General features: G+C 44.6%; 1 protein-coding gene and 4 long non-coding RNA genes across 6 annotated transcripts in view; 3 read left to right on the top strand and 2 right to left on the bottom strand.

The window, feature by feature from the left end:
• Positions 1-5,902, top strand: part of LOC135387593 (membrane metallo-endopeptidase-like 1) — a 132,204-nt gene extending 126,302 nt beyond the window's left edge. The window contains exon 3 of the mRNA XM_064616711.1: positions 3,734-5,902. Within this exon, the coding sequence (XP_064472781.1) occupies positions 3,803-5,875 (2,073 nt within the window). The 5' untranslated portion in view covers positions 3,734-3,802 and the 3' untranslated portion in view covers positions 5,876-5,902. The remainder of the gene's footprint in view (positions 1-3,733) is intronic.
• A 3,661-nt stretch (positions 5,903-9,563) lies between these two features.
• Positions 9,564-10,762, bottom strand: LOC135387589 (uncharacterized). Its single transcript, XR_010421222.1, has 2 exons — positions 10,379-10,762; positions 9,564-9,876 (listed from the first exon to the last, which is right to left on the bottom strand). It is a non-coding gene; the product is annotated as an uncharacterized LOC135387589 (long non-coding RNA).
• Positions 10,763-12,219: 1,457 nt separating this feature from the next.
• LOC135387588 (uncharacterized) lies at positions 12,220-14,801 on the top strand. Its single transcript, XR_010421221.1, has 3 exons — positions 12,220-12,300; positions 12,862-12,979; positions 14,738-14,801. It is a non-coding gene; the product is annotated as an uncharacterized LOC135387588 (long non-coding RNA).
• On the bottom strand, positions 12,980-13,806 carry LOC135387586 (uncharacterized). The gene is made up of 2 exons (XR_010421218.1): positions 13,692-13,806; positions 12,980-13,509 (listed from the first exon to the last, which is right to left on the bottom strand). It is a non-coding gene; the product is annotated as an uncharacterized LOC135387586 (long non-coding RNA).
• Positions 14,802-15,467: 666 nt separating the features above from the next.
• Positions 15,468-19,002, top strand: LOC135387587 (uncharacterized). 2 transcript variants are annotated; one of them, XR_010421220.1, is made up of 3 exons: positions 15,468-15,596; positions 17,762-17,914; positions 18,597-19,002. It is a non-coding gene; the product is annotated as an uncharacterized LOC135387587 (long non-coding RNA). The 2 variants fall into 2 exon arrangements; XR_010421219.1 differs by having other exon boundaries at positions 15,468-15,604.
• Positions 19,003-25,481: the final 6,479 nt, after the last annotated feature.

Raw genomic sequence — 25,481 nt, 5'->3', positions numbered from 1 at the left:
CCCGTTACCGGCGATTGGCCGAGGGCTCATCCAGCACCGGCAGTGGATGGAAAGAAACGATTTGGCGTCGATTTTGATGAGTACGATGGCTGAAAAATGGCAAAGTCCCATTACAAGCAAATGGTCGAGGGCTCATTCAGCGCGAGACGCTCGAGTGCTTATACAGCTCCAATCATCTTATTTTACTATATATAAGGGGACCACCAGAGCACGCAGAGCCTGGCGTACCAGCGTACACTCTTAAACATGAACTTCACCGCATGGCAGCCTCCTAGCCAACCGTCATCTCGAATGATGACGTTATCTGCCCTGATTTGTTGAAAACGGGGGGGGGACGCCTTTTTGTGACAATTATGAACAGCATAAGTGTCACAAAAAAGGCGTACGACTCCCGTTTTCAACAAATCAGGGCAGATAACGATATCATTCGGGATGATGGTTGGCTAGGAGCGTGCTATGCGGTGAAGTTCATTTTTAGGAGTGTAGCTCAAGCTGACTCAAGGCACCCTCGCTGGATTCGAAAACACGATTTGCCGTCCGCTGAGGGGAGCACGGAAGGCGGAGCTCTACGACGCTGCGGCGTCGTGCATTCAGTGTTGGCTCCGGATGCATAAAAACGATTTGCCGTCGGGCCCAGAGGAGGCGGAGCGCCGAAGCATCCAGTGCTATCTCTGGGTGCTGAAAAACAAATTGGCAAAGTGCCCTTAGCGGCGATTGGCCGACGATTGGCCGACAGCGGTATAAAAGGCCGATTCTAAATTCCATCACTCAAAATTATAATATTTTAACGCGTAAGAACTGGAGCTGCAGGCGCCCTTAGGGCAGCCACCTAGCTCCAATACACCACAGTCCAGTTAAACTTGTCATACACTCTTAGAAATGGACTTCACCGCAAAGCACGCTCCCAGCCAACCATAATCTCGAATGATACCGTTATCTGCCCTGATTTGATGAAAACAGGAGGCGTACGCCTTTTTGTGACAATTATGAACAGCATAAGTGTCACAGAAAAGGCGTACGCCTCCCGTTTTCAACAAATCACTGCAAATAACGATATCATTCGAGATTATGGTTGGCTAGGAGCGTGCTATGCGGTGAAGTTCATTTTTAAGAGTGTATCTATGGCCGACGTTGTATTCGACGAGGAACGAGAAGAACGAAGCCTCTAGCTTAAACGGCCACTGCTCCGAGGACGAAGAAGAAGAAGATGCGGGTCTCGGTAAGTGCTCTGACTTCCCTGCTATCTTTCGGGGCCTCACACTCGGGGAGGTGGAACTGGGCTGTGGCGTCCAACATCGCCGGCTTTATTACGTTCAACCGTCGTTTCTAAAACCGCAACTGCTACTTGCGCGTGCCTTCCTCCCATTTATCTACAGGGTTAGTCTAGCAAACGTTACACATTTTTATCGCATCGTAAAAATAGAAGACGTGGTTTATCCAACCTCACAAACTTTGCCTACTGGCAGCTATTTGTCTGAAGTTTTGTTGGATTTTTTTTGCGAGCGTTATGGTCCTGTGGAAGAAAAATTATAAATCAAGCAAAATTCCACTCCATGCATTTTCTATGGCCTATCTCACTCACAAGCCGCCATTTTCTCCTGTGTGCGCTTCATTTTCATTGCACCACACACAGGTGGCACCAGCATACAGAACAAGACTGGAACAACATGGTTGGTGCATAACATCAGAATTGGCATGTAACATCGTTGTAGGCAGCGCCGCCTGTGTGAAGTGATATGAATGTGAAGCTGACACAAGAAAAAATGGCGGTGTTTGTGTGGAATAGGCCATTGAAAATGCATGGGGCGAGATTTTGCTTGATTTTTAATTTTCTTTCTACATGACCATATCACTTACAAAAAATTTGAATGAAACTTCAGAGAAGTGGCTATCAGCCTACAAAGTTTTGGATGGGCCAAACCCAGTCTTCTATTTTTATAGTACGGTCGAAATGTGTAACGTTTGCTAGAATAACCCCGTCGGATGTCGTGCTTTAGCCGGCTGACTCGCCGCTAGCTCTTTAAGCACTACCACACGCACTACACCACCATCACCTGCCCTGGCCAATCGCCCTTTGTGGCTAGCGGCCACTGCCCTCCTGGCTGAAGAAGAATCTCTGAAGTGCTCTCTTGAACTGTCTCAGCTCGTAACCGAACGTGAAAGGAAAAGGGACACCTTGGAGATAGGCTACGGCAGCGGCACTCCGGCGGCACCGCCTGGAGTACTGGAGGAACCTACAATCTTATAACTTAGCACAGAACGCCACATAGGACGTTCCTTGCCCACTGCCCTCCCAAACGACAGCGTTCTGTACCCAGCTCTGTCGAAAACCCTAGGTGTGCCTTTTTGTGACACCTATGTAGTTATGACAGTTGTCACAAAAAGGCCTAGTGATTTTCACAAATCAGGAGTGATAAGAGTATCATTCTGTCAACGGTTGGCCTTCAGCGTGCAGTGTGGTAAAGTTCCGCTGGTAGAGGTGCCGTTGCAGTAGTTGGGCAGAGCTTGGTTCTGCTGATAAATCTCGATAGGCAGCTGAGGATATCGTTCAGAATCGGAGAATTATCGTAATTTATTTAGTAGATTATTATATATTATTAGACCAAATAAATTAGACTGCATAATGGATTATTAGGGTTTTTCTATTGATCTGTTAGAGCTAGTTACAGTGGGGAGGGCTAGAGGACAATAGAAGGGCAAAATATTACAAGCTCAGGTGATGAATAAACAGAATTACCAACAGGAGGACACAAACCACTAATAATAATTACGATTCCGGCCTTCCTGATTTAATCCCAAAACGTCCGGAAAACATACGGTCAAAATTTAAAGCAAATCGGATTTACTCGAAAAGGTCCGCCTTAGGGCGTTTCAGTAACGAAGAGCTCAGTAAGAAAAGCCTTATGCAGGGATGCCGGGATTTGTTTCCTGTTCTTTCGACATTTAATGCGGGTGAACCCCGTCCTTGCCTAGACATCAGAGGCATTGCTCAGGCGTTGCCTCGACAACCCTTGACCTGGTGACTCTTCAACATGTAGATATTTGGAGGTCATTTCTGCTATTGCCCGGGTCTACTTGCAATGCTTTTATTTTCTCAGATCCCATTTACTCCCCTTATTAGTCCATTGACCCTGATATTGGCTCCCGGCACTGGTACTACACTTCACAAAATCTCCGTGCATTTATTCCAGAAATGGAGAATGGCTGTGGCAATGCATGTGGTACCCAAAGAGGACAGAAAACTGCTTTTTTTGTCTGTGTGTGTGTAGAAGATAGTATCACCGGGAGGTAAGGTACTCGGGTTCGAATCCGGGTGCCGGTTGTGCTGTCTGTTGTTTTCCCTGGGATTTTCCTCAGATACTGTCAGACAGATATCGTCACAGTTCCCTCAGAACTCTGCCCAGGACGCGCGTTTTCCAAGAGTCACAGTCGTCCCATTTTCCCAGTCGTGGCGACAATGGCGATATCCTTCATTACCGCCAGCACCACCACTGCGAGGAGCAGTTTTGACGGGGTGTGTCCGTGCGTATTCTCATTTTAAATCTGATTTTGTATCTTTTCACAGTGATTCGATATGTAAAACTTGCAGTTTCCAAAGCGATCCCCCGAAATGCTTTCGTACAGTGTTCACGTGGGTATTGCGGGCGTCGAGCAAGCTTATGTATATTTAGCGCTGCAGAATACCGAAGTGTTTTCCACTGCATGAGAGTTGAGGTTTTCCCTTGAATTTCAGCAATCTGAGGAGCCGCTCCAAGTTCGCATCAGAAACAGGCGATCTGAGTACAGAGCTAAGATCTTCATAATGTCGATGTCGTTTTGCATCACCATCTTCGTCTTATTCACCATTCCCGTGGCCATCAAGAGTCGCACCTCGCGGAAGAGACCAAACGACGACGAATCCACGACAACCAACGGAAATTTGTCCTTCGTCTTAGGGGGCGAAGCGAATTCTTCGTCAAAGAATAGCGACAGGCATTGTGACACTGAAGACTGCCTTCGCTTCCGTTGGCTCGTGGACACGTCCCTGGACAGTGCCAAAGATCCTTGTCAAAATTTTCACGCTTTTGTCTGCGCCGGACTCGAACAGAAGTCCCTCGGAATATTCCCCAGGTCCTACGGAGGAATGATTGGCGCGACCTCTAGGAACCTGAGAGATTCGTTTCACAAGAAGCTTTCTACCGCACAAGTCCCGCCAGAGAAGCAAGATGCATTTCAAAAGGCAGCTGCTGTCTTCCAAAATTGTCTGAAAGTCAAGAAGGAGCAGCGCAAGAACAGAAAGGAGATAGTAGATTTTTTGAAACTACACGGCCTGTCATTTCCGGATGAATTAAGGTTCGACCCACTCGATATTTTGATACGATTTGTAGTGAAAATCGACATTCCTCTACTCTTCAGCATGCAGCCCGCACTAATTGGACGCCCCCCACGGGTCCTGATTCAACTGACAGTTGCACCATACTTTACGTCGGAAAAGTTTAGTGGACTACAGAGAATAGTCGACGGCCGTTATCATAAATTCATCTCCGAAGTATTATCGACAATATTTTCAACGGCAGAAGATAAAACTCGCATCGGCGCCATCGTGAAAGCAGAATTGGAAGTGATCAGCGCGTCCAATGTAAGAGACTTTGGGAACGACACAGTCATCGTAGCACCCCTCGCGTATTTCGGGTTTTTGCAGAACAGTGAACTCTCGGGATCTAGATGGAAAGACACACTGGCACGCCACACGAATAATCGTCTTCCTGGACACTTCATGTTGCGGGTGAACACGCATCATATGAAACTTCTTCATTTTTTGTTCGATAGCAGCAGTGACTTATCAGATAATACTCTCAAGATATTTCTTGCCTGGAGGACAACGCTCTATCTCTACAGGACTTGGATTTCTGTCTTGGAGACATCTTCCAAGGAACGATGCTTCGGCACCGTCTCTTCAGTTTTTCCTCTGGCTGCAGTCTCCGAAGTGCTTTCTCAAACTGTCAATAAAACCCGGGTCAGTGACGTGAAAAACATGACCGAAATCATCGTCCAAGAAATCGCGAAGCTCTTCACGACATCGACTTGGCTGGACGATGAATCTCGTAACGCGTCGTTGAAGAAGCTGTCATTAATGAAGAGATGTATCGGATACGACCTAGGCCCCAACAGCCGATCGATCGAGGAACTGTACCCGGATTTTACAGGTCCCTACATCGCCGACTTCATTGCTATAAGGAAAGCAGTCGCGGAGCTCCGATGGCAGAACCTCTACGGCGGACTAATAAAAAACAACCAATGTATTTCTCCGCCGGTTCATGCGGGCAAAGCCTTTTACAATACAGAGGAGAACACAGTTTTTGTCCCAGCTGGCGCCATGGTTGGACCCCTGTTTACGTTTGGAGCGCCACCTGAAGTGAATGTGGCAACACTAGGAAGTCTATTGGCCCATGAGATCATGCGAGGTTTTGACGACGTCGGAAGGCAGCATGATGGCTTCGGGAAGCAGACTCGCTTGTGGACGAAAGAAAGTGAGGCCGCCTATAGGAAAAGTGTTACTTGCTTCAATGAAACCACGGTGCAGCGCGGGAAGCATAGGGAATATAGTAAGGAAATCCTTCTGGACTTATTGGGACAGAGATTTGTCCTGAATGCGTACAGGAGCGCATCTGAACGTTTCAATCTCCCACTACGACCCGTTAAAGGACTGACGAAAGACCGGCTCTTCTACGTGTCTCGGTGCATGATTTGGTGTGGATCCCCGGGATCCCACCTGCAAGAAAGGTGTAATGTACCTCTAATGTATTCTCCCCATTTCAGTGAGACATTTCACTGCTCTTCTGGTGCTCCAATGAATCCACAAAAGAAGTGTATATTCTGGCATAATGAGAGATAAGACAGGAATAAATACATTGAGAAGATATTCGCTAGCGTGTTATCTACTGCCGTTGATTCGTACGCGTAGTGATAATCGTGCTTGTTCCGGTGACCAGCTTTGCGGTTTTCTGAAGGACTACCGTAAAAAGACGGAATATTCACTTGCGTCCACTATTATCCCCGGGAAAAATGCATAAGTAATCGTGTGTACTTTATAATGTATCTCGCCGTTTGAGAAGACTTGAAGCTATAATGGAACTAGAGACTAGAAAGTATTAAGCCATAGAACAGCCTGCTCCGCTCATCTCTACTGCTGGACTCAGAACATTCGAGCTCTACGGCGTTGAGCTACATCGTCCGAGCTCTACAGTACACAGCGTGCTAATGTCCTGACGCAGGTGATAACTCTGATAAAGGTTCTAGAATATATTGCTCGAGATAATATAATACATAGGCAAACTGGAAGTAGCAACAACCAGTCTCCACTTCAATATAGACTTTCTCACATCATACAAAGCTGGGACGAAAAAATATATATGCCTCTTTACCGTGTAAAATATATGATACCCTGGAAGACGAGGCCAATCGACCACAGCTCCGTCCTTGCCATCAATTCTTGATGTGGCACTGCCTTCCATCCACGCTTTCCTTCTCGCGTGCAGTACTGTGTATTCCCCTGCTCGTATGATCACTTGCTATGCGCTCGAGCGTGGTGTACCTCTGAAGATATTCATGTTCCGTCAAAAATGCAACAGAATCATCTATGCTTAACAGATGACTAGGTTCCCTCCGTAAGTACAGTAGCATGAAAGGGGATTGTATGAAGAAAGAGTAACGAATGTATATTTAACCTGATTCGTGCCGACTAGACAAGTAGCAGGTCAAAATATGTGGCACGTCATCTGTGGAATAATGCCAGATGCCAGGCAATGCAATTTGTGTTGTAGTCTCCTGTTTTCCTTTTGTCTGCAAGCGGATCGAATCAAGTGTCGTGTGCGTTCTTATCGGATCATAGAGTTTAGGGAGCTTTAAGGTAAAAATTAGTTTGTCTTTTTCTCTCGGTACTGATCTCAAACATGCAGCCTCGTGCAGGAACCACCTGTCGCCACCACGAAGAGTTTCTGGCATCGAGCAACAGCGCAAACGGAATGCTCGTTCTGCTGCTCATCTTGCAATGTCTATGGTGCAGTGTCTTCGATCGCGTCCGCAGTGGCATTGAGAATATACTACAAAATCCAAGTAATAATGAAGAGATGGCACAGGACCTGAAGTCTCATTGCGTAAAAAACTGCCAGGCATTCGAGCTCCGAAGCAAATCGCGAACTGCGTTTATTTCACTATTTTGCCTTTCCAGCGCTTTGCAGGCGAGCTGTTCCGCCGTGCCACCCGCATTCAGCGTGCCTTATCTCTGGTAAAGATCACGATAAGCGTCGCTGGCTGCCAGGCAATGAGGTTGTAGTTCTGGGACGCGTATCATTCTCACCAGTCTTGTTGCAGACTGTGGAATAGAATACATTCATTGGTACACGAGATGCACACGTCATATCTGACAGCGACTCACGAGCTTGTTTTCACTATGTTGGACGTTGTTTGCGGTGCTGTGAAAAGTTTTCAGAGTATGAATACGTTCAGGGTGTGACTACGTGGCACAGGCGTGACGGTGTGGTGAACACGATGAAACAATTTGGCCGCACGTGTGGTGATTGTGTGAAAGATTCCTTTCTCCAGCTTGCGATGCCGGTCAGATGAATTGAGGTAAGATTTCACAACTTTGAGTGTATATAAGCCCAATATCTTTTGGTTCCGCTAAGAAAACTTAAGGAATACGAAGTAATTCTTCTCACAGCCTGACTTATATAAGAGAGCAGGGTCCCCTTGCTTACTGGGGGTACATGTTATCCTGGTGATGCTTTGGACGTCACTGTCTGCGCCTTCGGGTTTTTGTTCTGCTAAGCAAGCAAGCAGACCGGCCACTGGACACAAACATACTGCTGATTATGCTTTATGATAATTTTAAGCGATCGTCACATCTCGGTCGCAACCCCTCGTGGTACGTACGTCGGCGTAGGTGCTAATAGACCACTTTACTGTTTACAAACAAGAAGCTCTATCTGCGCATGCGCGGGGTTGGTGTGGACAGAAGAAACTGAACGCAGTGTGCGAACACTTTCCGCAAGTGTGGCATCGGCCGTGTCGCACTGCTACACCGGTCTCGACTGTCTCCTTCCACAATACCCGGATAATTTAGGGATCTGAGGGAATCAGACAAGCGTTGCTACAAGACGAAGTTGTTTATGAACTTTATGAACGGTATACAACATGACGATCTCTTTGCGCTGCACATCGACAACTGGACAGCCCAGCTACAAAACATGCCGGCGATCACAATCGAGCCAGTTCATTGCTGATACTGCGCAAGCGTACACGTCGCTGGAAGCATAGAGTTACTTCACTTTAGGCGAGCTGTTTGGTTGGGGCATTAGGGGCGCTAATTTGCTACCGTGCACCGAATGATGTTGGCGTCGTTTATTTGTACACATGTATCGTGGTGGAATCTCACAAAGGCGATGTCATGGAATCTTTCCGTTTCATTGCAGCGATCAAACGATTTCTTCGTTTCGCTTCACGCAGAAAGTGATGAAAAGTGATTTCGCCACCCTTTCCTCCATCGGCTTGTGCACCCGAAGGATACACGTCTTTGCGACGCGACCACATTGCATGAAAACGTTCACTGCAATTGATCGCTGTTTTGCCCACACCAAGCAGACGATGTGCTGACTGCAGCGCCACCGCTAGAGTGTGACTTGAGGCGGGCAAACTTGTCTTGTAGACGAGTGCTTACGTCATGTGATAAATCCGAAACCGGATGTTAACGTGATTTTTAGTTTTCTTGTTTTTCTGATAAACTACGACGCGCTGTTGGGAATCCTCTGAGGCGAACTTGAGCAAAAATGCCAAATTGGTTTATTGAGTGAACATTTGAAGGAGAGAAAGAGAGAAAAAAAGGAAACTGAATAAAGAGAGCGGAAGGGCAGAAAGTCCAGCAAATCGGTAAGGAAAAGTGGAGGGAAATGCCTCAGGACGAGAGACGCAGATATTTCGAGCACGAACACAAGAGAGTTCGGCGTACTTGGGGGGATCCTCACTTATGCTGCGTATTGATTACGCTTTGTGAGTGTAAGGTAGGAGTAGGACGCTCTTCTGAACAATAGGGACTGTTTCAGTCTACTTGCAGTAATTTTACGCAATAAATATTACGCCTTTTAGCGACGACAGAAAATTATGTCTGAGCGCGGGCAACGTTGCCAGTGGGATGAGTTCGCGGCTTCACGGTGAGCAACTGTGCGCCCCTCGCGTGTTCTCTGCAGATTGCTTTCCAAGGTCTACTAGCACGAATGTCGCCAAGCACAAGTAACGTTGAAAGCTGAAAAGAAGAAGAAAGGAAGAAAGAGGGGGCGGTATCAAAGGCTTTGCAGGGAAGCATCTTCAGGTTTTTTTTTTCTTTTTGGGGGTCGGTCGAAGAACCCATCGATGTTCCAGATCCGAAGGTTAGCTCCTCCCTGTTGGTGTTGTGGAGCAGGAATGATATCCCGCTCCCAGTTCACCGACCCTGAACCAGACAGCATAATTCCAAATGGAATTGAACGATCAGACAAAAGAGCCATACATCGCACACTGAGCCTCAAAGAACAGAAGCAACTCTCAGGTTAACCAACAACATCACGTTTATTTGCATACACCATCGTTCGTTGCGGAAGAGCACTGCGTGTAACCCATCCGCTGCCGGCAAGAGCCGTCTGTGAAGGGTATTCTACGCCAGGAGTCTTAGCAGGAGTCGAAGTCGATGGGGAAGGCTGACCGGGCCGCTCTGGCTGGAAAGCGTCGGTATCGTCATGTTCAGGCGCAGCGGATGTCCGAAGGCTGCGGACGTGGTGAAGGGGAGCGTGCAGAGTCATCTGCGGTAGCCAGGTCCTGTGGCGCAGGTCGTCCACGGCAGTGTCGAGGGAGCTGGAATCCCTCCTGTGCGTCATGAGTGATAAGAAACAGCAAATAAACAAAACGCAAATGGAAAAACACCTACCAACTATCCGCTCATGTCTCATGAACAAGCCAGCTCCGGAGAACAGACATTCAAGTTAATCAGCAACAAACAGCATAATACGCTTCTATCGCCGTTCCGTGTAGTGGACCATTGCCGTTATCTGCCAGGTACGCCACTGGCTGTTTTTTCAGAAAGTGTTAATTTCCAGTACAACCGCGGGTTACAATGGGTGACAAAAGATTCGCTTACATGGAAACATGCAGAGATCACGACGTGAAATCACTTGCGTCAGAGTGCGGTGGGACTCCTGGTGCAGAAGGTCTCTTTTCTACGGACTTGGGATAACATTTCTGTTCGAAATGGCAGAGTTACGTCAAGAAATATGCCATTTCATACAGAAAGGTTGTCGCAATTCCATTAGGAAGAGAAACTTTCTTCGCCAGGAATACCACCACTCTGACGCAAGCGATAGTCCAATACCTTGACAAGGCTTCCATGAGGGCGTCCTTCCAGAAGTAGAAGGTTGTTAACTGTCTCCCGAGACGACACTGCAGCCTTGTTCGAAGACTATGTTCATAGCCGCTCGCTCGGTGACGCCAATTTCAATGTGGCTGCCTCCTCGACGAGCGATGCCATAAAACTGGCTTGTCCGACCATGTCACCGTCGATTTGCACCCGTTGCCAGTGAGCAGCACGTTCAAACCGAGGTCCTTAGTGGGCGTTAAATCCGCCGACGTCATACCTGTGACACACGACCTCGCAGAAGGCGGAACTGAAAGGAAGGTATCTTCTGGGACGGGGGCCACCCTTTTGCTTGAAAACAGAAGACGCTGCCAAACCGGAGATGTTGCTCACAGCGCTAGTCAGGCTGACTGTGCTTGCTGCGCTGCTACCGTTACGGGTTATATAAGCTTCCGGTTCCCTCGCAGTAAAGAGGGAAACAGCACACGTGTGAGACCACCATCGACGATAACGCATTGCAATCGCCACGCGTCTTATCTATAACAAAAGATAATTCAAAGACCAAAAATATTTTGGCTTTCCAGAATGAATGCGCCTACCATTTTGCCGGCACGGCTCTTAGGTGAAATGTTACATTTCTACGTGATACAAACCATGCATATTTTTTTTTCCTTTTCATTTTATTTCACATAACATGCAAGAAAAGCAAAAGGCTACAGGTTATTGGGGAAAAAGCTACATTATGCAGTTCGACGTGCCCCAGTCCTGCTCTTCAGCTAACACAGCAGTGGTTAAAGGAGAGGGAGAAAGCTATATTACGCACATTTCACGATGCCACAATACAAAAAATATACAAACGGAAGAACAAGCAGAATATAACAACTAGCGCAAAAACTAATGTTCGTGGAGAAAAGAAAAAATGAAACGATTTCTGCGAAACGAAAGAAGAAAAATTCTAAATAAATAAATAATTGGGGGTTTACGTCGAGATCATGAGCGACGCCACAGCGGTCGGTCTGTGGATTGCTTTTGCCCACCTGAGGGTTCTTTAACGTGCGATGAAAGCTCATCACACGGCACCCCGTATTTAACGTCCCTCGCGGAAGACGCCTTGTCTAAGCCACTTGTACCCTGCCACCAAGTTGCTGGCGTCCTCGGCCGGGTTCGAACCCGCGATCTCGGGATCAGAAGGCGATGTAATGTCTAAAGCCGTGTTCTATGCCTACAGTTATAGCGTGTTCGTTTATCTTCTGTCAGGCTATTGCCCGCTTCTGCCCTTATCAGGCTTTACGTATTCAACGCAGGCACCGAACTGAATATTGAAAGCCAGTCACTGACTCTTGGCGTAGTGCTTGCAATAAACGCATGTAGTTAACACGTTGAACCCCATTTTTATCTCTGTTCTTCTCTGGACATAATCTCTTTGGTTTTTCACCATATGTTTGTACTTTCTGTTTGTAAGTGTACTGGGGTAGCCAGTTCGACTTCGTCGAAACTCCCTTTTTTTTTTCTTTATCACATCACATCACGCAATAAACGCATCTCAGCGTACGATTGGCCAACTCTCTTTGACAGACTTACTGAGCTGACAAACCATTTCATCTTTTTTTGCTTCACCTCTTTACGAATATTATCGGCAGGTTCGCTTCAAAGTTTTCACAGGGCATTGTCATGCTGTTATCTAGACGTGTGTGATCTTAATTGATTTGACCGGGCGTTTTGCGCGATTCGATTATCTTTTTCTTTTCAGCTTGGCAAAGAACGGGACATGAGAACATGCGCCAATGCCATACGGAGTGCATATATAGTACAGAAAACAATTATCGGCACTGCCTCGGCGCACCTTCCAGCACAACAGGGAGAGCACTGATGTTTGGAGGTATTTTCCCGCCATTTCCTTCGCATGAAGAGCACAGAACGGTCCGGAACGCCTTCCGAAAGTACGTATGTAACCGTCCGTGTTTGTCTAATGGAAAGATACCTTGTTCACATGCTGTCTAGGCAAGCCTAACGTGAACCAATGCTGACGTATCAACGTTGGCCAGATCGTTTGTGAAAGTAATCTGCGTACCAAATCAGTGGTAGGTGTAACCAACTAATTTTTACGTCTTGGCGGGCAGAAGACTAACCTCTATTTATAGATCTGTGTAAAGTTTCTCATGCACGTAGGTTACAGGGCAACTTTTGAATTTTTTTTTTACCTTGCACCAGTTACTAGATTTAGTGTGTAGACGTGATTTGGGCAGGCATTGCGGGGTTGTCCCATCTAGCCAATAGTACCGCTCTCCCTGAAAACGAAGAGCAAGACTATGTCTAGCTCCACTGCTATCTGTATAAGCACACACACTCAGAAGGTACCCGTTTATTTAGCTGATAGCATGGAAGGAAGACTGTCGAAATTTGGCCTTAGAGAACAGCAGGTCACAACAATAGGTCAGTCGTGCATGTTTTAACAAGACAAAAAAAAGATCAGCTTCAGTAGAATGTACTATATTTTGCAGGTGGAATGGCTTTCGAAATCTGACCTCGGAAAACACTGAGGGGGAAGGGGGCTAACTAAACCAGGCGAACTACATTTCACCAAAAGACAAATCTCAGAGAAGACAAGTAACGCTCAAGGTAACCAACAACAGTATGTTTATTCGCATAAACAGTTTCCTATAGAAGACTACTGCGTCGTAATCTGTCCTCTGCACCAACACTCGTCAAGGCGTTTCTTTTCCGCGCCCGTAGTGCTACGGCTGGACAGGCTGCAGGTTCCCTCGCAGTGAAAAAGGGACACTATGTTTAAGATGAGCGAGAGGGGCTTTGAGCGATAACATCTTGTTACCACCTTCTCAAAATGTCTGGCAAGTGCAAAATGTCACCGGACAGACAGTCAGGATCTGCGGCCAGCACCCTATGCAGGACGACGTCGTCGGTGACTCTGATGGCCTCTCCAAGTCGAAGTCTTCTGACCAAGGGTTGCTGTGGCTGGAAAGCGCCGTTATCGTCAAGTTCCTGCGCAGCGGGTGTCCGAGGACTGTGGATGTGCTGCCGAGCTATTACGACAGCACACGGAGTGGAAGTCATCTGCTGTAGCACGTCCCGTGCCGCGGGTTCGTTCACGGCACTGCCGAGGGAGCTGGAATTCCTCTTGGCCGGCATGACTTGCAAGAAACGGCGAGAAACAGCAAATAAACAAAACGCAAAGGAAAAACGAACACAAGGATGAAAGCACTGGAGAAAACCGCTACCAATTATCTGCTCATGTCCCCTGGACAAGAGAGTCCCAGAGAACACAAACAACATTCAGGTTAACCAGCAACAAACAGCATAGTTGTTCGCTTACATCGCCATTCCCAGTAGTAGACCGCTGTCGTAATCTGCCGAAGGAACCAGTCCGCCGATGTTGCCCACGCTAGCCTCCAGGATGGCTCTCCTGTCTGCCTTGGTAGCGCTGCGGGTTATATAAGCTTCAGGTTCCCTCGCAGTAAAGAGGGAAACAGCACGTGTAAGACCCCCATCGGCGATAACACCTTGCTATCGCCCCCCGTCTTATCTAGCAAAAGATAATTCTAAACGATATTTTGGTTTTCCAGATTAAATGCGCGTGCCATCTTGCCCGCACGGCTCCCTTTGCAGTACCGCCCCTTCCCTCGTGAGTCGCCCAAAGATGAAACGTCAGACTTCGAGGCGATGCAAACCATGCATAACATCTTCGTTTTAATTTCATTTCGTATAACATTCAACAACAACAAAAAATACAACGACGAAAATAAAGGGGATACAGGACACTGGAGGAAAAGTTACGTTATGTAGCTCTACGTGCCCTAGTCCTTCAAATCAGCCGATATAGCGGTGGTTAAGAGAGAGAAAGTGATATTGCGTACATTTCATGACATACTAATAAAAAAAACTATATACAAACATTAAAGGACGAACAAGCACAAGCTTGACACTTCGCGCAAAAAACCATATCCGTACAGAGAGCATAGCGACACCCTTCGGCGGCAAACACGAGAGACCTGACATGACTGGTGCTTAATGCTAGAAGATTATGTGACAGAGTACGTATTTCATAACGGCAAGGTGGTGATAATTTCAGCTTAGTATACGAGAAAAAGAATATCATGTGACAATCGAGCCTGCAGGGCAAGGCAATAAGTGTGTACATAATCGCATTTCATCCGCGGCCTCTGAATTTGCGAAGTCTGTGTAGTGTGCGCAAACAGCGTACTTGATCATTCTTGACTAGTTTTGCTAGGCTGTAGAAGCAAGGATAATTTTTATTTTATTCCCTGCTGGCGCCGCGAAGCAACTTTCGTGATTGATTCAATTTTCGTGGTTGATTTCAGTTACTGTATTTTCTTCTTTCAACATATTCTTATTCTAAAGATGGTGGCTGTGCCGTCAACCTCTGTTGCCGGTCACGTACTGGCTGCTACTGCTACAATTTCTACAATTACCTTTCAAGGGCTAACAAGACAAGAAGTAGGAAATGAAACATGAGGTACGGATTCTGTAAGGGTAGGGTAGCATACTTGTACATGCCATTAACTCCATTTGTCATTACACTATTTGTCTTCCTCCGTTCTATATTTTTGTCTCTGTAAAACACGGGATCTCTTAGTAACCCGTTCGCCCATTCTGATTCTGAGGGTGCCGGTAATTTGGTGCATTCGGTAGTCCTACGGCGCCATGTATGGGTCAAGCGTAATTTCTCAAGCCACCTTCTATTCTTCCATGTAACCGCATAGCAGTTATCGCGTGCACTCACTTTCTACCAGGCTATTTCCCGCTCATTCCCTTATAAGTCCTTACGCCTTTGGCGCAAGCACTGGACTGAATATAGCAAACCATTCAGTATGTGTCTCTCGGCATCGTCATTGCAATAAACCCATCTGAGCAAGAACATAGGAAACGCACGGTACGGTCAAGCATGTCTGACAAATTTTACGAAGTTTCAGCGCTCACAAAACATTTCATATTTTTCGCTTCATCTCTTTACGCAGATTATCGGCAGGCTCGCTTCAAAGTATTCACAGGGCATTGTCACGCTGTTATCTAGACGTGCGTCATCTTAATTGATTTGACGGGGCGCTTTGCGCGGTTCGGTTATCTTTGTTCAGTCTGTCAAAGAACGGGGCGTGGGAACATGCGCCAAGGCCATGCGCAGTGAATGCGTTTGTAGTACAGAAAACAACCCTCTGCACTGCCTCGCCGAAGCTTCCAGCACAACAGGGAAAGCACTGATGTATGGAGGTATTTTCCCGACATTTCTTTCGCATAAAGAACACGGAATCGTTTGCATGGCCTTCCGAATGTCAGCACGTAATCCTCTGTGTTCGGCGAATGGAAATATACCCCGTTCACATGCTCTCTAGACTAAGCCTAACGTGAACCAATGCTGACACATCAACGTAGGTCAGCCCGTTTCAAGAAGTGATGTGTAGCAAATTAATGCTAGGCACAATCATAAAAGTTGTGCCAGTAATAATGTAACGTTTTGCCAAACGAGTTCAAATGCAGTAGCTTTACATGGATGTCAGGAATGGCAATATGTGTCAGCGTCACGTGGTTATAGGATGTCACGTGGTGGTGGCTGTCAATAAAAGTGTCGGTCGTTGAAACCGAAGAAAGCTCTAATATCATGAAGACAACAAACTCAAGGAAATGTCGCTGTTTATTCGACAGGTGGTGCTGTACCCCATTCCTCGCTGTGATTTGATTGTATGAGCGAGACGGTGAAAACCAATGCATTATCGTTCCCCGAAAGGTCAGCAGTGCATAGTTTCAGGGCAGAGCGTTTGCGGACTAGACTTGACCATGAAACAAGCCATTTTGTCATAGCGAGAGAGCGGGAGCAGAGTTGATTTTGAGGCACTGTAAGTGTGGTCTATAGAAGTTGGTAGTGCGGTCCATAGAAGTTGGCAATGCGGTCCATAGAAGTTGGTAGGCCGGTCCATAGAAGTTGGTAGTGCGGTCCATAGAAGTTGGTAGTGTGGTCGACGTAGAAGCATGTGTGTTCTACATTTTCCATATCGCCACAGTGAAGATATCTTGGAGAGCCAACTTATGGTCGTCGGTAACGCCACCGTAAAAGTCACGTTTGAGTCGCCCTGACGAGAGATATTTCGTGGCATCCTAAAGGCGAGCGTTGGCATCAACTCTAGCAGGCCAATGTGGACACTCCATGTGGACAGAATGTCGGCAAGGGGTGACACTAATCGTCAACTTAAATACATACCAGAAAGTCAGGCAACTAATAAAAGTAAGAAACAGTCGGGAAGCAGTATCGGTAACTAGAAATCCTAGTAAGAATATATTGAAGTACAGAATAGAAAAATATCCGTAGTATCAATAGTCAAGAGGTCATCGAAATACAAGGAGGCCTAAATTATCGGGAACAGTTCGGAGGAACCGTAAGAATTTGTCACAATGTAAAACTACTTAAATTTACGCTAAACTGCACAGTAATAGCACAGTAATAGCAGTAGTAGCACAGTAATTGAACTGTAATTACTCCAAAATTGTAAATAAGAGGAGCCAGACACATTGCTCGAAGCACTCAGAGATAACAGTGAAAAGACATTGTACTAATGTAGTAGCATTATTGTACTAGTAGAAATATTGTTTTGGGGTGACAGGAAGTAGCCTGTAGTATGATGAACGGGTGCCATCCCTTGACCGGTGCTTCGACAACGGCACCCTTTCAACAACGTTCATCACGGTTGTGCGAGGAACCGGAAAGGACCCCGGAGAACACGTCCCCAGCAAAAAGGTCCCTTCAAATGTGCGTCCCACCGAGTTATACTGTCCTGTCCTGGTCAATTACTGTTAGAGTGCAAAGTTTCATGTCATTTTTATTGCTGACATGGCCTTGTACTGGTCGAGGCAGGTGGAAATCATTAGAAGAGTTGTGTAGAATCAGCGTGAAATCAGCATGGAAAGGGGTGAATGAATTGTGGACACTACTATATGATCAGACACTGTACACTAAAGTCTCTCAATTGGGTCCCAATCCAATTTTATTTATCATTTTTTTAATTCTTTTTATTTTTTATTTTTCTTTATCTTTTTTTATTTTTTGGGGGGAATAGCAAGCCGACACCCTGTCTGGCTGACCTTTCCCTCGTTCCTCTCCTTTGTTTGTTTGTTATCATTAAACATATCCCCCCCCCCCAATCCAATCTTAACAAATATGAACAGATATGAAGAAGATACTACAGAAAAGTATTTAAAATACGCTGCTAAATACTGAGCGCAAAATGTATTTAAAATACAGAAAAGAAGGTCAGAAATGAAAGTATTTAGAGTAGAGTATCAAATACTACGAAAAGTATTTAAGATACTCAAAGAATAAACAGCCACAGAAGTGTCAAAATATGCCTGCAAATTAGACATATGCTTTATTTGCAGGCGGTAATAGCTGCATTTCAAAGTGCTCATCCGGCGGCCATCCTCTCTTCCTTTGAGAAACGTTTCCTGAGAGCCCAGTTTAAGGTCAGAGCACACGTGGTGTTTCAAGTCAAATGCTAACAGCGTGGACTTCCTTTGAAGCGGCCTGGAAAGGTAAACTGCTGTCAGGTGCGGCAAAAAAAATAAGAAATAATAAACAGAATGCCCATCTGGTTACTCGACAAAACGGAAAGAGTAATTGAGTACTGAGTACTAAATGCTGAAAAAAGTAGCTTAATTACAATACAAATGCTTATCACGAAGCGTACTCAGCAAGATGCTAAGATACCAACAAAAGTATTTAACATGGAGTATTTAGATTAGTATGTTATCCGACATCGTAGAACGTGAAAAAAAAAACAATGTGCAAGTTTCCGACGATAATGATTCACAAGTAAAGAGAAAACGGTTGAGAGCATTAAACAGTTTAATTTACGAACAACAAGACTTTCGTGCAGTAGGCTGCACTTCTTCAGGTTACCTGAAGTCAACCTGAACCAGGTCAACCTGAAGAAGTGCAGCCTACTGCACGAAAGTCTTTTTTTTTCGTAAATTAAACTGTTTAATGCTCTCAACCGTTTTCTCTTTACTTATGTTATCCGAGTAAAATACTGAACACGAACTAACACAACTGTATAAGGTGTGTACAGTGGCGGATCATTAAAGGTCTCTTGAAAGTACAGTGCGTCCGTCCTGTGTCGTCCCTATTGTTTTTAGCATTGTTTTAGCGATTTTATCACGTGTGACCAACGGGTCCAAATTGGTACTTTATTCAAAGATGACCTTTATTCCGCAGGTGGACAGGAAGGGGACCTCCGAAATTTGGGCTCAGAAAACTGCTCTACCTCTTTTCTATTTTCAGTGAAAAAAAAAAGAAAAGAGAGAGACGGATGCTCCTATTGAGGTCAAATAACCACGCATAGTGAGTGATGCCCTTAATTCTGCAGGTGGACTGGTACAGGAAGGACTTCCGCAATGTAGCCTCTGAAAGCAACAATCGTCTCTGAAGTGTCACTCAAAAAATAAAATGCTCCTATTAAGCTGTAATTAGGAACACAGTACTCCGGAAAGGCCCCGTTTATTCTGCAGGTGGACTGGGGCAAGAAAAAGGACATCAGAAATTAAGCCACAGAAAACACCAAGAGAAGTGTTACCCCGTTTGATGTTCAGTCAAAAAATAAAATACTCCAATTGAGCTTTTACCTCAAGCTCCTCTTTATGCCTCAGGTGGACTGGGACAAGGAGGACCCCAGAAATTTAGCCTCTGGAAACACTAAGAGGGGGGGGGGGCTTACACTCTGTTCCATATTCAATAAAGCAAAGAAATGAAACGCTAAAAAAATGAAACGCTAATAAGTACTCAGCTGAAAAAACGCACATATACTTAGTTCTTTATTTTGCAAGTCAGATTTCAGATTCAGATTTTATTTATGCACAATAAACAATGTATACACAAAATACCAACTGGATTGCGAGGAAAGATTGCAAGTAGAATGTGAGAGTAAGAACGACCGCCGAAATTTGGTCTTATCTGTTATGACACTTCGAGCAACGGTATAAAACTTCCTATAGGCTGCTCACAGCAAGCACACACACACTCAGAAAAAAGTACAATTTATTTCGCAGGTCGCATGGGACTGGAAGAACGACCATCGAAATTTCGCCTCACAGAACACCAATAGGCCAGTTTTATACCTGTTTTAACACTTTGAGAAAAGAAATACAAGTGCTTACATCGCTTACAGTCAGCACACAATCACTAGAAGGTACCCCTTATTTCACAGGTTGCATGAAGAAGGACCTTCGAAATTTGGTCCAGCGAAGACCAATAGGTCATTTTTATACCTGTTTTAACACTTCGACAAAAGAAATACAAGTGCTTACGTTGCTTACAGTCAGCACACAATCACTAGAAGGTACCCCTTATTTCACAGGTTGCATGAAGAAGGACCTTCGAAATTTGGCCCCAGAGAACACCAATAGGTCAGTTTTATACCTGTTTTAACACTTCGAGAAAAGAAATACAAGTGCTTACGTTGCTTACAGTCAGCGCACAATCACTAGAAGGTACCCCTTATTTCACAGGTTGCATGAAGAAGGACCTTCGAAATTTGGCCCCAGAGAACACCAATAGGTCAGTTTTATACCTGTTTTAACACTTCGAGAAAAGAAATACAAGTGCTTACGTTGCTTACAGCCAGCACACAATCACTAGAAGGTACCCCTTATTTCACAGGTTGCATGAAGAAGGACCTTCGAAATTTGGCCCCAGAGAACACCAATAGGTCAGTTTTATACCTGTTTTAACACTTCGAGAAAAGAAATACAAGTGCTTACGTTGCTTACAGTCAGCACACAATCACTAGAAGGTACCCCTTATTTCACAGGTTGCATGAAGAAGGACCTTCGAAATTTGGCCCCAGAGAACACCAATAGGTCAGTTTTATACCTGTTTTAACACTTCGAGAAAAGAAATACAAGTGCTTACGTTGCTTACAGTCAGCACACAATCACTAGAAGGTACCCCTTATTTCACAGGTTGCATGAAAAAGGACCTTCGTAATTTGGCCCCAGAGAACACCAATAGGTCAGTTTTATACCTGTTTTAACACTTCGAGAAAAGAAATACAAGTGCTTACGTTGCTTACAGTCAGCACACAATCACTAGAAGGTACCCCTTATTTCACAGGTTGCATGAAGAAGGACCTTCGAAATTTGGCCCCAGAGAACACCAATAGGTCAGTTTTATACCTGTTTTAACACTTCGAGAAAAGAAATACAAGTGCTTACGTTGCTTACAGTCAGCACACAATCACTAGAAGGTACCCCTTATTTCACAGGTTGCATGAAGAAGGACCTTCGAAATTTGGCCCCAGAGAACACCAATAGGTCAGTTTTATACCTGTTTTAACACTTCGAGAAAAGAAATACAAGTGCTTACGTTGCTTACAGTCAGCGCACAATCACTAGAAGGTACCCCTTATTTCACAGGTTGCATGAAGAAGGACCTTCGAAATTTGGCCCCAGAGAACACCAATAGGTCAGTTTTATACCTGTTTTAACACTTCGAGAAAAGAAATACAAGTGCTTACGTTGCTTACAGCCAGCACACAATCACTAGAAGGTACCCCTTATTTCACAGGTTGCATGAAGGAGGACCTTCGAAATTTGGCCCCAGAGAACACCAATAGGTCAGTTTTATACCTGTTTTAACACTTCGAGAAAAGAAATACAAGTGCTTACGTTGCTTACAGTCAGCACACAATCACTAGAAGGTACCCCTTATTTCACAGGTTGCATGAAGAAGGACCTTCGAAATTTGGCCCCAGAGAACACCAATAGGTCAGTTTTATACCTGTTTTAACACTTCGAGAAAAGAAATACAAGTGCTTACGTTGCTTACAGTCAGCACACAATCACTGGAAGGTACCCCTTATTTCACAGGTTGCATGAAAAAGGACCTTCGTAATTTGGCCCCAGAGAACACCAATAGGTCAGTTTTATACCTGTTTTAACACTTCGAGAAAAGAAATACAAGTGCTTACGTTGCTTACAGTCAGCACACAATCACTAGAAGGTACCCCTTATTTCACAGGTTGCATGAAGAAGGACCTTCGAAATTTGGCCCCAGAGAACACCAATAGGTCAGTTTTATACCTGTTTTAACACTTCGAGAAAAGAAATACAAGTGCTTAAGTTGCTTACAGTCAGCACACAATCACTAGAAGGTACCCCTTATTTCACAGGTTGCATGAAGAAGGACCTTCGAAATTTGGCCCCAGAGAACACCAATAGGTCAGTTTTATACCTGTTTTAACACTTCGAGAAAAGAAATACAAGTGCTTACGTTGCTTACAGTCAGCACACAATCACTAGAAGGTACCCCTTATTTCACAGGTTGCATGAAGAAGGACCTTCAAAATTTGGCCCCAGATAACACATATAGGTCAGTTTTATACCTGTTTTAACACTTCGAGAAAAGAAATACAAGTGCTTACGTTGCTTACAGTCAGCACACAATCACTAGAAGGTACCCCTTATTTCACAGGTTGCATGAAGAAGGACCTTCGAAATTTGGCCCCAGAGAACACTAATAGGTCAGTTTTATACCTGTTTTAACACTTCGAGAAAAGAAATACAAGTGCTTACGTTGCTTACAGTCAGCACACAATCACTAGAAGGTACCCCTTATTTCACAGGTTGCATGAAGAAGGACCTTCGAAATTTGGCCCCAGAGAACACCAATAGGTCAGTTTTATACCTGTTTTAACACTTCGAGAAAAGAAATACAAGTGCTTACGTTGCTTACAGTCAGCACACAATCACTAGAAGGTACCCCTTATTTCACAGGTTACATGAAGAAGGACCTTCAAAATTTGGCCCCAGAGAACACCAATTGGTCAGTTTTATACCTGTTTTAACACTTCGAGAAAAGAAATACAAGTGCTTACGTTGTTTACAGTCAGCGCACAATCACTAGAAGGTACCCCTTATTTCACAGGTTGCATGAAGAAGGACCTTCGAAATTTGGCCCCAGAGAACACCAATAGGTCAGTTTTATACCTGTTTTAACACTTCGAGAAAAGAAATACAAGTGCTTACGTTGCTTACAGTCAGCACACAATCACTAGAAGGTACCCCTTATTTCACAGGTTGCATGAAGAAGGACCTTCGAAATTTGGCCCCAGAGAACACCAATAGGTCAGTTTTATACCTGTTTTAACACTTCGAGAAAAGAAATACAAGTGCTTACGTTGCTTACAGTCAGCACACAATCACTAGAAGGTACCCCTTATTTCACAGGTTGCATGAAGAAGGACCTTCGAAATTTGGCCCCAGAGAACACCAATAGGTCAGTTTTATACCTGTTTTAACACTTCGAGAAAAGAAATACAAGTGCTTACGTTGCTTACAGTCAGCACACAATCACTAGAAGGTACCCCTTATTTCTCAGGTTGCATGAAGAAGGACCTTCGAAATTTGGCCCCAGAGAACACCAATAGGTCAGTTTTATACCTGTTTTAACACTTCGAGAAAAGAAATACAAGTGCTTACGTTGCTTACAGTCAGCACACAATCACTAGAAGGTACCCCTTATTTCACAGGTTGCATGAAAAAGGACCTTCGTAATTTGGCCCCAGAGAACACCAATAGGTCAGTTTTATACCTGTTTTAACACTTCGAGAAAAGAAATACAAGTGCTTACGTTGCTTACAGTCAGCACACAATCACTAGAAGGTACCCCTTATTTCACAGGTTGCATGAAGAAGGACCTTCGAAATTTGGCCCCAGAGAACACCAATAGGTCAGTTTTATACCTGTTTTAACACTTCGAGAAAAGAAATACAAGTGCTTACGTTGCTTACAGTCAGCACACAATCACTAGAAGGTACCCCTTATTTCACAGGTTGCATGAAGAAGGACCTTCGAAATTTGGCCCCAGAGAACACCAATAGGTCAGTTTTATACCTGTTTTAACACTTCGAGAAAAGAAATACAAGTGCTTACGTTGCTTACAGTCAGCACACAATCACTAGAAGGTACCCCTTATTTCTCAGGTTGCATGAAGAAGGACCTTCGAAATTTGGCCCCAGAGAACACCAATAGGTCAGTTTTATACCTGTTTTAACACTTCGAGAAAAGAAATACAAGTGCTTACGTTGCTTACAGTCAGCACACAATCACTAGAAGGTACCCCTTATTTCACAGGTTGCATGAAGAAGGACCTTCGTAATTTGGCCCCAGAGAACACCAATAGGTCAGTTTTATACCTGTTTTAACACTTCGAGAAAAGAAATACAAGTGCTTACGTTGCTTACAGTCAGCACACAATCACTAGAAGGTACCCCTTATTTCACAGGTTGCATGAAAAAGGACCTTCGTAATTTGGCCCCAGAGAACACCAATAGGTCAGTTTTATACCTGTTTTAACACTTCGAGAAAAGAAATACAAGTGCTTACGTTGCTTACAGTCAGCACACAATCACTAGAAGGTACCCCTTATTTCACAGGTTGCATGAAGAAGGACCTTCGAAATTTGGCCCCAGAGAACACCAATAGGTCTGTTTTATACCTGTTTTAACACTTAGAGAAAAGAAATACAAGTGCTTACGTTGCTTACAGTCAGCACACAATCACTAGAAGGTACCCCTTATTTCACAGGTTGCATGAAGAAGGACCTTCGAAATTTGGCCCCAGAGAACACCAATAGGTCAGATTTATACCTGTTTTAACACTTCGAGAAAAGAAATACAAGTGCTTACGTTGCTTACAGTCAGCACACAATCACTAGAAGGTACCCCTTATTTCACAGGTTGCATGAAGAAGGACCTTCGAAATTTGGCCCCAGAGAACACCAATAGGTCAGTTTTATACCTGTTTTAACACTTCGAGAAAAGAAATACAAGTGCTTACGTTGCTTACAGTCAGCACACAATCACTAGAAGGTACCCCTTATTTCACAGGTTGCATGAAGAAGGACCTTCGAAATTTGGCCCCAGAGAACACCAATAGGTCAGATTTATACCTGTTTTAACACTTCGAGAAAAGAAATACAAGTGCTTACGTTGCTTACAGTCAGCACACAATCACTAGAAGGTACCCCTTATTTCACAGGTTGCATGAAGAAGGACCTTCGAAATTTGGCCCCAGAGAACACCAATAGGTCAGATTTATACCTGTTTTAACACTTCGAGAAAAGAAATACAAGTGCTTACGTTGCTTACAGTCAGCACACAATCACTAGAAGGTACCCCTTATTTCACAGGTTGCATGAAGAAGGACCTTCGAAATTTGGCCCCAGAGAACACCAATAGGTCAGTTTTATACCTGTTTTAACACTTCGAGAAAAGAAATACAAGTGCTTACGTTGCTTACAGTCAGCACACAATCACTAGAAGGTACCCCTTATTTCACAGGTTGCATGAAGAAGGACCTTCGAAATTTGGCCCCAGAGAACACCAATAGGTCAGGTTTATACCTGTTTTAACACTTCGAGAAAAGAAATACAAGTGCTTACGTTGCTTACAGTCAGCACAAAATCACTAGAAGGTACCCCTTATTTCACAGGTTGCATGAAGAAGGACCTTCGAAATTTGGCCCCAGAGAACACCAATAGGTCAGTTTTATACCTGTTTTAACACTTCGAGAAAAGAAATACAAGTGCTTACGTTGCTTACAGTCAGCACACAATCACTAGAAGGTACCCCTTATTTCACAGGTTACATGAAGAAGGACCTTCGAAATTTGGCCCCAGAGAACACCAATAGGTCAGTTTTATACCTGTTTAATACTTCGAGAAAAGAAATACAAGTGCTTACGTTGCTTACAGTCAGCACACAATCACTAGAAGGTACCCCTTATTTCACAGGTTGCATGAAGAAGGACCTTCGAAATTTGGCCCCAGAGAACACCAATAGGTCAGTTTTATACCTATTTTAACACTTCGAGAAAAGAAATACAAGTGCTTACGTTGCTTACAGTCAGCACACAATCACTTGAAGGTACTCCTTCTTTTGCAGGTAGCATGAAGAAGGACCTTCGAAATTTGGCCCCAGAGAACACCAATAGGTCAGTTGTATACCTGTTTTAACACTTTGAGAAAAGAAATACAAGTGCTTACATTGCTTGCAGTCAGCACACAATCACTAGAAGGTACTCCTTATTTTGCAGGTAGCATGAA

Source organism: Ornithodoros turicata, chromosome 3 (assembly GCF_037126465.1).
Source record: "Ornithodoros turicata isolate Travis chromosome 3, ASM3712646v1, whole genome shotgun sequence".
In the NCBI taxonomy this organism is placed as follows: Eukaryota; Metazoa; Arthropoda; class Arachnida; order Ixodida; family Argasidae; genus Ornithodoros; species Ornithodoros turicata.
The sequence above is the reverse complement of the archived record's forward strand: the minus strand, read 5'-3'. Positions and strand labels throughout refer to the sequence as shown.